Source organism: Danio rerio, chromosome 25 (assembly GCF_049306965.1).
Source record: "Danio rerio strain Tuebingen ecotype United States chromosome 25, GRCz12tu, whole genome shotgun sequence".
Lineage (NCBI taxonomy): Eukaryota > Metazoa > Chordata > Actinopteri > Cypriniformes > Danionidae > Danio > Danio rerio.
In genome coordinates this window covers 34,426,580-34,439,489 of record NC_133200.1, presented here as the reverse complement: position 1 = coordinate 34,439,489, position 12,910 = coordinate 34,426,580, and the positions used below count along the sequence as shown (strand labels likewise).

At 38.0% G+C, this 12,910-nt stretch overlaps 1 protein-coding gene across 12 annotated transcripts in view; it reads right to left on the bottom strand.

Moving 5' to 3' along the window:
• Positions 1 to 1,414: 1,414 nt before the first annotated feature.
• Positions 1,415 to 12,910, bottom strand: part of duox (dual oxidase) — a 59,218-nt gene continuing 47,722 nt past the window's right edge. For all 12 annotated transcript variants that reach the window (XM_073943293.1, XM_073943295.1, XM_073943294.1 and 9 more), the window contains 8 exons: positions 12,300 to 12,349; positions 12,077 to 12,204; positions 9,050 to 9,203; positions 7,582 to 7,814; positions 6,714 to 6,872; positions 4,735 to 4,890; positions 4,167 to 4,295; positions 1,415 to 1,848 (listed from right to left, as the gene is read on the bottom strand). In XM_073943293.1, coding sequence (XP_073799394.1) covers positions 1,726 to 1,848; positions 4,167 to 4,295; positions 4,735 to 4,890; positions 6,714 to 6,872; positions 7,582 to 7,814; positions 9,050 to 9,203; positions 12,077 to 12,204; positions 12,300 to 12,349 — 1,132 coding nt within the window. In that variant the 3' untranslated portion in view covers positions 1,415 to 1,725. The remainder of the gene's footprint in view (positions 1,849 to 4,166; positions 4,296 to 4,734; positions 4,891 to 6,713; positions 6,873 to 7,581; positions 7,815 to 9,049; positions 9,204 to 12,076; positions 12,205 to 12,299; positions 12,350 to 12,910) is intronic.

Sequence of the window (12,910 nt, the reverse complement as noted above, 5' to 3'; positions counted from 1 at the left end):
CTTCGAAAAAGAGTAGGGGTTTAACGCCGGCATCCTGGCCAAAATTGCCCAATGTCCATCATGGCCTTATAACCATCCCCATATCATAATTGGCTTCATCACTCTGTCTCCTCTCCACCAATCAGCTGGTGTGCGGTCTGTCGCAATATGGCTGCCATTGTGTCATCCAGGTGGATGCTGCACACTGGTGGTGGATAAGAAGAATCCCCCCAATGTGTAAAGCGCTTTGAGTGTCTAGAAAAGCGCTCTAAAAATGTAAGGAGTTCTTCTCCTTCTTCTTCTTCTTATTGTTATTATTATTAAGTTACATTTCAATGACCAGAAACTGTTCTTTCTTAGTCTGTGATGTCTATAATATTCATCTTTACAATGTCACTCATTCATTCAAGTCGCCCGAAAAGGCTGATCATCCACAGAAGACTAAAGCAAGCAAGGACCAGATTATGTAAAGCATCTCAGTGGTCATAGTTTGGTGGTTTTCTGCAACTGGGGTTTGGCCTCTTTTACAGGTAAATGCAAAGGTTCCTTCAGCAAAATGTGGTTGCTTCCCTGCATTCATCACTCAACCTCCAACATTTTTCATGCAGGGCAGTGAGCCCTGAACATACAGTAGCAAACCAGATAAAGTTCACTAAAGCTTAAAACACTGACACAACGAAATGTCCAGCCTACAGTCCCGACCTAAACCTGATTGAAAATCTCTGGAAAATCCTTAAAGACGAAGTTGTGGCTAAAAAAACACAACAGTGACCTGTGGCTGTCTAGAGAGTGTACAGAACACCATGATTTAACATGAAAATATGCTCTATAATGTGTGATATGGTTCAACAGTGGCCATTCAAATGACCATTTTCTCCATTCAAATGAGTAGAGGTTTGGAGCTAAACAAGCAGACTGTGATAGATCTTTCCCTCAATTAAGTAAACTCTAAATATGTGCATTAATATAGTTCTTAAATGTATCCATGTGCTTTCCTCAGTAATGGATTCTCCCTGCAAAGAGTTATTTTGAATTCGTACGAGTTCAGTCGTACAAAAATGTTTGATTTTAAAAAGGTGGTGTGGCACCTAACCCCACCAATAACCCCAACCGTCATTGGGTAATAAGCAAATCGTACAAAAATGTACAAATTAGATCGTACGAATTCATACGAATTAGCCACTAAATTAAAAAGTTACGAAGTGCCGTGAGATTGTGTTGCTAATTCTATAAATTCATGGTAAACACTACTTTGAGACATTGTTCACAGCTAAAGAATGTTGAAAATAAAATTTGGTGGTTTAAAATGATTTTCGTGCTAATTTAGGAGAAGTTAAAACATACTTGAATGCTTTCAGTGTTAAAATACACCAACTCTTCCAACACCAAGGAAGTGTCCCTGTTTTATTATGGGAACTGATGACATAACACTTCATGATTTGCATGCTTTATTACATCAGATGATTAATAAAACATAAACATGATTCAAACAACGACTAAAAATAAAGCCACAAATTAATTAAGTCCTAATTTACTGAACGAAACATAAAAACAAACTAAGTCCGAGTAAGATTTGTTTCTTATTTGCTACTAAAAGTGAATGATTCTGATCAGCATTATTATTCCACATGAGCTCACTAGTAATAGTAACTCTGTTTAAAAGACAATTGCCATGATTAAAACAGTTAGCAATGATAATCCAGCGATCCACTGTCAGTTCTACCTTTTATAATTCACACAGACTTTCTAGAAGTTCTCATAATGGTGAACGAAGTGCGTCTGGTCGCGTTTGTTCATTTGTTGGCAGGCCTTTTCCACGTTTTTGGTCAACCCAGGAGGACCGCAGCTGAACACACCGACCTTCTCCACCTTTGAGAAACACAGGAAAGATTGAGTTTATAAACTCTGCATTGATCTGAATTATTAACTGTAGTACAGAGATGACTTCCTTCATAGACTTCCATGCAAGTCAGATTGTTGTTGATATAGGGTTAATAGATATAGTTTACTGATTATATTGCTGTGCATATTAATAGAGGGCATTAGTGTCTGCAGTTTCAGCAGAAAGTATTTTTCCCATTCATTTCTCCCATAGGGAAGTTACAAAAAGTCGTTGTTGAAGTGTTATGAGCCATGAGGCAAACCAACCGGTTAAACGACTGTGTTCTTAACGGATCTACAATCCCATCGAGCATAGCAAATGACACAATGTTAAAGACAGACAGCAGCAGGGCCGGAGTGGGACTCCTTTTCAGCCCTGCAGTTTCAAGCCTCAGACCGGCCCACCTAAGTTCACGACTGACTATATTAAAGTAAGGTCATTTCCAATTCAGTTGCTAATTACACTATCACGTCTTTTTTTTTTTTTTTGAGAAAACAGCTGCTTTAGAACTTCAAATGTTCAACAACCCTAACAGTATTATATATCTTAACAATAAAAATGAAAACAATAAATCACTCTAACTAGGATCGAACCCCGGTCCGCGGAGTCTTAACCGAACGTGCTAACCGCTGGACCACAACAGCTGTGTACAGTATGGAGACACAATCAAGTTTTATTATCATTAAAATAGATAAAAAGAGAAGAGTTGCAATAAAATAATGAATAAAAAGGCTTTGGTCAAGTAAATAAATAAATTTAAAAAGTGTGACTGCTGAGAGCAACAGATTCTGGAGCTAGGGACACCGGCCCTCGCAGCCAAAAAACGGACCGGCCCACCGGGAATTCTCCCGGTCCTCCCGATTAGCCAATCCGGGCCTGGACAGCAGTAACCAAACCCCATTTACTCCAATAGCATTTCAAGAGCTCACACTTACAGTAGCTGATGGTTGATAACAAAGCTTGTTTGGCATGCTGTCCCGGGAGACAGCATGCCTCCGGGCTTGTAGATCTTATAAGCTCAGGGCTCCCTCCTGTTTGAGCTTAGGTAGATCTCGATGAACTCCCTCGACTTATTTCTGGCTAATTGACAGATATAGGGATGGCTAGAGGAGATATGCGACTTGCTAAGAGCTTGACTATGATGCCAATTTGGTATGTTCGATTTACTTAGGTTGCGTGTTTTTTGGACTGATTGAGATTACAGAAGAACCCGGGGAAAACCTACGCGAGCACGGGGAGAATGGGCAAACTCCGCACAGAAATGTCGGCTGGTTTAGTAGGTACTTTTACTAGAGACGTTCTTGCTGTGAGGCAACAGTGCTAATCACTGGGTCACCATGACGCCCATCTAAAAGGAGAAGGATTAAGCTGCGGTCACACTTGACTTTTCTCCCCATAGACTTTCATTCATACGCACGCGAATGCGTCAGACCGGAAACGCAAGGTCATACGTTAAGTTTCGCATGTCGCTGCGGTGCAAAGTTCAAGCTTGGTGAACTCTGACCTGTGAAATAGCATCACTTGACTGTGTGACAACAATCGAGGATCAAAATACGACCTCTCTGGACAAAAATGTAAAACATGGAGCGATCGCTCGCTTTTTTTAATGTCTAATAATCTTGTTTAATCCCCCCCCCTTTTGCAGCGCCGTACGACAGAATTTCGCACACACAAACTCTAGTGTGACCGCAGCTTTAGGGGTGGTTATTTATAGTGAGTTAGGAATCATCTGATTGGTGAATCAATTGTAAGCTGATTTGGGACCAGCCGTGGACAATCATAAGCATGTGATCCTCTTGAAATTAGTTTCTAAATAAACTTCACTTATTTTTACTATGTCAGTAAACGGGTGGCCAGATCTACTTTAAGTTCATCCAGATTTCTTCTTTTGTGTTCAGTAGAATTTTTTATTTATTTTTTTCTGGAAATCTCCCTGCGTTCACGTTGATTTCCTCCAGGTGCTCCTGTTTCCCCCACAGTCCAAAGACCTGCGGTACAGTTGAATTGGGTAGGCTAAATTGTCTGTAGTGTATGAGTGTGTGTGTGAATGCGTGTATGGGTGTTTCCCAGAGATGGGTTGCGGCATTCGTAAAAACTTCCTGGATAAGTTGGCGGTTCATTCCGCTGTGGCGACCCCGGATTAATAAAGGGACTAAGCCGACAAGAAAACGAATGTATAATGATGGTTTGTTCTGAAGTAAATGGAAAAATAGTATTGCTTAAGAGGGCTAATAATATTGACTTTCTCCAGAAGAAAAAAAAAAAGTTTCACAAAACTAAGTACTGCACTCTATTGGCTTCTGACCTCTGGATGAACTTCCTGTAATGAGCTGAGAAATGCCAAAAATGGCGGCCGACCGAAGTGTGTGACCGAGCGCAGGCCGGTGAACAAACTCCTGTTCCACACCTTCTGGAAGTGACGCTCACACACATACTAGAGAAACAGAGAGAGTTAATATTAGTTATTATTGTTATTTTCATTCATTCATTTTCTTTTCGGCCTAGACATCTGGGATCGCCACAGTGAAATGAACCGTCAACTTATCCAGGATATGTTTTACACAGCGGATGCCCTTCCAGCCGCAACCCATCACTGAGAATCTATAATTATTATTTTTAATATTAATATTATTATTATTATGTTTCCTAGTGATGGGTTGCAGCTGGAAGGGCATTCGCTGTGTAAAACATATGCTGGATAAGTTGGCAGTTCATTCCGCTGTGGCGACCCCAGATTAATAAAGAGACTAAGCTCTAAAGAAAATGAATTAATGTATTATTATTATTATTTTACTACTACTATTTACTGTGTTTACTATGCTTTTTTATTATATGTAAATGCTGTCATGCTGAAATCATCATATTGGCTTTACCAGCATGGTGGTGCGCAGATCAAACTTCTCGGGCAGCTGTGTGATGTAGATGTGCACCGACACCAGATCCTGCATGTCCATGTCCTCCACCTCCCGGATGATGTCCGAAAGCCACTCGAACTGACGCTGCGTCCGCGTCACCCACAGAAAATACACCTGCAGGACATGAGATGATGTGTTTATCATATCTGAACATTCATCTAAAGTTTACTTCTACTTATTATGAGTGCTGTCAAATGATCAATCAGATACAAAATAAGAGTTCAACGTATTTGTGTGTACTGTGTATATTTTTGTGTGTTGCATTTAGTTAGTCCTGGTGTTTTGTCCCTCACTTGTTGATATTGTGTGTTTGCTTATGTGTTTCACCCAAAATTAATGTTACACTCCTTCCCCTTGACGCACCATCTTTAAAATCACAACAATATCATACCTATCAACATTGAGATGTAAAAATACCAGAAACTAAAAAAGCAAAAAAAAAAAAAAAAATTTAAACCTATCTAGAAGAACTAGCAAAATGACCACACACCCCTTAATCTGTTCACTCAGAGAAGTTTAATTGTATATAAGCCTAGTTGAATCTAAATATTGAAAATAAAATAAAAAGTTTAGCCCTTTGGTTTAGCCAACTGCAATTAAACACACCTAAATCAGCTAATCAAGGTCTTTCTAGGTATACTAAAACGTCCAGTCAAGTGTGTTGAAGGAAGTTGGAGCTAAACTCAGCAGGACACTGGCATTCCAGGACTGAGCTTGGAAAACCCTGGTTTAGCCTATTAAAATCAATGGCCTACAAAGAAATTAAATCAACTTGTTCACTTTTATTAATTAATTAATTAATTCATTCATTCATTCATTCATTCATTTTTTTTCCAGCTTAGTCCCTTTATTAATCTAGGGTCGCCAAAGCGGAATGAACCGACAACTTATCCAGCATATGTGTTAAGCAGCGGATGCCCTTCCAACCACAACCCATCAATGGGAAACACTTTTATTCAATTTACATATCGATTTAAGTTAATATAGTTATTTAGTAAAGAGCAGCGAGTCTCTCAGTTTGATCCACTGTTTCGTTTGATAACAGAGGTGTCACTTTAAGAATGCACAGATCTATAATGAAAGCAGTCGCTTACTTTCATAACTGTTTATGCTCGTTTAAGACAAAAATATTTGTCTTTATAATAAAACATGCCAGGACGGTCGGAATTGGCTTGATATTCCAACACAAAGATAAAATAAGTGAGTTATTAGAGATGAGTTATTAAAACAATTATGTTTAGAAATGTGTTGAAAAAAATCTTCTCTTTGTTAAACAGAAATTGGGAAAAAAAATAAATGGAGGTGGGGAGGGATAATTCTGTATATATATATGTATATATATATATATATATAAGTAACGTAAATACAATCTTTTATCTTTCGATTAATCATGATTAATTGTTTAATGGCATTTCTTATTATCCCAGAATCCAGAATGTGACTGTGACATTTCAACCTAACAAATAAATAAATAAATGAATAAATAAATGAATAAATAAATAAATAAATAAAACTATGTTGAAAACACCCATTTTTTTTATAAGGCAAGGCAAGGCAAGTTTATTTGTATAGCACATTTCATACACAATGGCAATTCAAAGTGCTTTACATAAACAAGAATAAAAGAAACAAGTAAAATAAAAATAAAAACAAATAATAAAAATGCGTAAAAACAAAACAAAACATAAAAACAAAACAAAACATAAAAAGATCAAAAGCTGTTTTTCGTAAGTCTCTTTAAATGCAAATGCGCTTCTGCTCTTTCCGCCCTTTTTCTAGAAGAAGGTGTGGTCTCCAAAGCTTGTTATTTTGTCAACAACAAACATCTGCATTAGTTTTTGGTAAAAAAAAATAGATTTGTCTTCAATTTCACAACAACAAATCAATAAAGATAACATTACGACAAAACCCCAAAACAAAAACAATTAGAGTTGTACCTTTTTGCAGTGGAACTTGAACTTGACAGAGGATTTGAACACCAGGTCTTTCAAGATGGAGGCGAAGGGTGTGACTCCGATCCCAGCACCGACCAGCACCGACACCTCGAAATCTGTCCACTCCTGATGACCTTCTCCAAACGGGCCGTCCAGATACAGCTGAGGAGGAACAGCAGAGAAGGAAATCAGCATTCTGCTCTAATGAGGCTAATTACTTTGACTTGGTTATTTCATGAAAATAATCAAACATTATTTTAATTAAAAATGATTTAGCCACATATTTCAACATAGATGTATATTTTAATTTAAATGTACAATAAATAAACATATTCCAGAAAATAAAAACTATAATAAATGTAATTATTTTATAAATATTATAATATTATTACATTAACATATGTGTTTACCTACAAATATATTTTTAATAATATATCAAATATTTTTAAAAATATATTAAATATATTTTAATAAATTGAATATAATATTATATATTTAGGCATGGTGGTTAGCACTGTTGCCTCACAGCAAGAAGGTCACTGGTTTAAGTCCCTTTCTGTGTGGAGTTTGTATGTTTTCCTTGTGTTGGCGTGGGTTTCCTCAGGGTGCTCCGGTTTCAACCACAGTCCAAAGACATGCGCTATAGGTGAATTGGATGAACTAAATTGGCTGAAGTGTATGAATGTGAGAGTGTTTGGGTGTTTCCCAGTGATGGGTTGCGACTGGAAGGGCATCCGCTGTGTAAAACATATGCTGGAATAGTTAGCGGTTCATTCCCCTGTGGCAGCCCTTCACAGATCATCTACTCCCTGATGTGATCCTTAAAAATAATTTCTTTCAACATTCTGATCTGGATCAGTATAATTCTTGCCTTTGGGAGTCCTCCGAGCTCCTGGTGTTTCTCGGGGCTGTAGGCCTCCCTCAGTTTGCTGGTCCAGGGTCCCGCAGCTCGGATGTGCAGGCTGAGGGTCTCCTCATGTGGTGCAGAGGTCAGGGTGAACGGGTGGTACTCGTCTGTGCCCAGTGTCAGGCAGGCAATCCGCACCCACTGTCCCGAGCGGTACACGAAACCCTGCGGACGCTTGAACTCCAGCATCGTCACGTCTGCAGGTCAGAAACATGGAGAATGTGTGTGTGTATGACAAAAACGAAACAAGAATTTTAAAGCTGGCTTAATCTAATGCGCAGACTGTTGCAATACAAAAGTATGCAAATTAGCACATATTTAATCAAATAATGCCTGCATATTTAAACAACGTTTAAGTGAACTTGTAATGCACAAAATGTTTACAATTCTTTTTTTTTTTTTTTAATACAACCTATCTTTTTTTTATTAGAATATGCAAAAAATCATACAAATACAAGAAAACATCAACAAATAACAAATACAAAGCAACAAAACAAAAACAACAACAATATAGTCAGGTACTGGTATGTGCGTAAGTGTGCGAGTGTGTGTGTGTATGCATGTAAAGGTAACTTGGTGGACAGGTCAGAGTACATACATAAGGAACAATAACAGTCAATAAATGAAGCAAGTGTCACAGATATTAATAAAACATATAGAAAGAAACCAGTCAGAGGTAGGGAGGAACAACAATGCTTATTAATGTATGATAGTAAAAATGAAAGTAAAAAGAAAGAAAGGACAACAGTAATAATAAACGTTTACAATTCTTAAATGTAATCAGTCAACTCTGGAAGTTTGGTGAAAATTATTGGTGTATTTGTAAACTCTTCACCTCGATCACACTGAACACGCTTTTCCATTCAGCTGCACTTTCGATATATACAATACCACTGAATCAACTACGTATTGTGTGTTTGTACTGCTGTTAGTATTGTTATAATTGCAATATTTAATAATACTGGGATATTTACGATTTGTGAAGTCATACAGCTCCAGAAATTTTGAAACAGCGACCACTAGTCTCTCCTCCATATTTAAAAGTCTCTGTAGTCATCTTGACAACACAAACACTGCTGTCACCTCAATGGAAACCCAGCCTCTGCTTTCATTTGATTGGATAACTAAAAAAGACGTGACTAACGTATAAGCTCGCTTTTTCCGCTCAAAGTTTTTTCCAACTGCAGGTGCACATAGCACAACAGCAAAAATGTGAGGTGCAGCATTAAAAATGCGCATGGCCACTTGAAAAGCATTCAAAAAACGTGCTTCTCATTGCAAAAATCGTGTTTGATGCGAAGACTTCTGAATTAGCTGATTATTAGCTGATATCACAGCTAGAGTAATCACGAGTGGACAGTTTTCAGCGTCTGACAGATCATAGTGAGTTTAGGTTTTGCTCTGGATGTGCTGTGAGTGTCTGAAACTGTACCTGAGGGCAGCAGCTCTGCTTTCAGCACTGGGATCTCCACCTTCTTCCGGCTCAGGCTGATGAGTTTGTCCAGGAGGAAGAGCAGGCCGGGTGGGATCAGGTAGATGTGGAAACGCGGCTGCTGGAGGAGACCATAACTGCCGTGGACTACCGTCTGACATATAAGAAATGAGAAAGAAATCAGTATTTAGTCTGACCACTGCATGTAAAAAATAAAAACAGGGACAAAACAAGAAAAAAAAAAATAAAACAAGTGAAAATACAAATAAAACAAGAGTGGAAGGAGAACAGAGCCAAAAATAAAACTAAGCAAAAGTAAATGAAACCAAAGCAAAAGTAAATAAAACTAAAAGAAAACTTTCCTAAACCTAGCAACAGCAAAACAAAAGACGAAGGCAAAACAAAATGAAACAAGAGGAGAGGAAAACAGCAAACAAAACTTAATTGAAACAAAACAAAACTAAGGAAAACCTCATAAAACAGACCAAAACCAACACAAACTAAACGAAATGAAACAAAACAAATTGACAAAAAGATACAAAACAAAATGAAACAAGAACAGCAAACTAAACTAAACTAAACTAAATGAAACAAAACAAAATAAAACTGAGGAAAACATCCTAAAACAGACCAAAAACAACAAACAAACCAAAATGAAATGGAACAAAACAAACTGACAAAAAGATACAAAACAAAATGAAACGAGAACAGCAAACTAAACTAAACTAAACTAAACTAAACTAAACTAAACTAAACTAAACTAAACTAAACTAAACTAAACTAAACTAAACTAAACTAACTGAAAAACAAATCGAAACTGAGGGTAAGAGTAGAGAGCACAAGACTAAGCAAAACCAAATAAAACTGAGGAAAACATCCTAAAACAGGCCAAAAACATCAAACAAACCAAACAAAATGAAACAAAACAAAATGACAAAAAGATACAAAAGAAGAAGAGAACAGCAAACAAAACTAAACTAAACTCAACTAAACTAAACTAGCTAAACTGAGAGTAAGAGTAGAGAGCACAAGACTATACAAAACCAAATAAAACATCCCAAAACAGACCAAAAAACACACACACACAAAAATACAAACTAAACAAAACAAAACAAAACAACAAAAAGAAACAAAGAGAAAATAAAAAACAAAACAGAGCAAAATTAAAACAAATCTAAAGCGTAAAACAAAACACAATGAAACAAGAGAAGAGAGAACAAAACTAAAATAAACAACAGAACACAAGTCATAACAAAAAAAATGAAACTAAACTAAACTAAACTAAACAAATTGAAGCGACAGAACAAAGAAAAAAAAGATACAAAACAAAATGAAACAAGAGGAGAAGAGATGAGCAAACAAAACTAAACTAAATTAAATTAAATGCAAAACAAAATAAAACTGAGGGCAAGAGTGGAGAGCACAAGACAAAGCAACAAAGGAAAACATCCCAAAACAGACCAAAAACAACACAAACTAAACGAAATGAAACAAAACAAAAGGACAAAAAAGAAACTAAATGAAATGAAAACACAAAACTAAAGAGGAAAACAATACAAAATGAAATGAAACAAGAGGAGAAGAGAAGAGAGAACACTAATATAAACTAGTATAAACAACCAGTGCTTAATTTGTGAGGTCGCTGAACAGATCGGGGTAACGGATCCGGTTACCCGGGGATGGAGAACATGATAGTGGAAAGGGGGTGGTGGTGGAATGTTGGCAGTGTGTGGCGGTGGCGCATGTGTGGTTGGGGGAGTGTTTGCGGCATACCTGCCAACACTTAAGTTTTTCCTGGGAGTCTCCCATATTTCATACCCATCTCCCGCCCATCTCCTGTATTGTTATGTCTCCCAGAAAACTCCCAGAATTCGCGCAACCCCCACCCCACCGGTCTTCACTTCGCACGAACCCCCGAAAAGAATCTCCCAGATTATATGATCCGAATGTTGGTAGGTATGGTTAGCGGATAAAAGTGAAGAGGGTTGGGAAGCCGCGGAAGAAAGTGAAAGTGAACAGCGGATGAAGGAGGAGGACGGTTGAGGAGGAGGACCGGTAAAATGAGGTGCCGGATCAGATTTAAGAGGCCTGTATCGGCACAAATTAAGCCCTGTAAACAACACAATACAAGTCAAAACTAAACTAAGTGAAGTCTATTTAAAAATTAATTTTGAGAGGAGCATGTGCTTATGATTGTCCATGGCTGGTCCTGCATTTACTATTGCATGATTCACTAATCAGATGATTCCTAACTCACTATAAATAACCAGTTTCTTACTACAGTTATCTTCGCCACCCCAACTCCTCCACCTTTACCTCAGTAGGGTAGCACGGTGGCCTAGTAGTTAGCACAGTTGCCTCACAGCAAGAATGTCACTGGCTCAAATCCCTAACATAGCTGTCGTTTCTGTGTGGAGTTTACATGCCCTTCCCGTACTCGTCTGGGTTTCCCCCGGGTTCTCCGGTTTCCTCCCACAGTCCAAAAACATGTGTCATAAGTGAATTGATCAATCTAAATTAACCCTATAGTCGAACTCCTCACCAGCAGTATATCTCTACTTCTCGAGATACCTCTAGGTTCTCGAGACCTACCTGAGCTCAAACTCCCCTCTCGCCCTGCAAACGGGAGGGAGCCCCAGACTCGAGGATCTTATAAGCTCTCTCAGGGCTCTCTCCCGGGACAGCATGCCAAACTCGCTTCAAAATCAATCCTTAGCTAAGTGTGAACTCTTGAAACAAAAGATACAAAACAAAATAAAACGAGAACAGAACAGAATAAAGCCAAAAAGGCAAACCAAAACAAAACAAGAACAAATAAAGAGAGAAAAGAGAGTAATAATTTAAGCCCTGCTCTGCAACTGAAACCCACAACCATGTCAAAAGGAGAATAAAAACAACAACAATCGAATAATATACAAGAAAGCCAAAGTGATAAGAGGATTTGGGTTTTCCGATTTGTAGAACAGGACACAAATCAGAATCTCTATCACAAGTGTTAGTAACTAACAATGTGTTATTTGGACTCACCAGCACGTAGATGAGCACATAAAGGTGGTGTGTGATCCAGAATCCTCTAAAGCTGATCCGTCTGAAATAGTGCGAGGCGAAGACGTACATAAAAGCAAAAATCAACAGCAAAATGACCCCAGTGATGCCTGAAGGGAAAAACAAACAAACAGAGAAACTAATACAGGAACTGAGGATATTATATAAATGAAATACTAAATGAAATATTATTGTGCTGGCATACCAGGAACTGTCTTAAAAAACCAGAAGGTCCATTTCATTGGAAGCTCAGACCTGTAAATAATAAGATGATTACCTTATCGTTTTTTCCATAAGAAAAATGAAATAAATTAAGAGACTACTTGAAAGATTTTCTTTCGCACTATTTACTGGATTCATTAGTTAAGGGCTTTAGTGAAATATTAATGTCTGATAAAAATTCTTCATCATTTCTTGTCGGCTTAGTCCCTTTATTTATCTGGGGTCGCCACAGCGGAATGAACCGCCAACTTATCCAGCAAGTTTTTACGCAGCGGATGCCCTTTCAGCCGCAACCCATCTCTGGGAAACATTCACACACACACTCAAACACTACAGAGAATTTAGCCTACCCAATTCACCTGTACCACATGTCTTTGGACTGTGGGGGAAACCGGAGCACCCGGAGGAAACCAACGCGAAGGCAGGGAGAACATGCAAACTCCATACAGAAACACCAACTGAGCCGAGGTTCGAACCAGCGACCTTCTTGCTGTGAGGCGACAGCAATACCTACTGCGCCACTGCCTCGCCCAATAAAAATTCTTGCAAATTTTAAATGAAAATGTTGTAAATTATAGCATTTGTAGTTTTTTT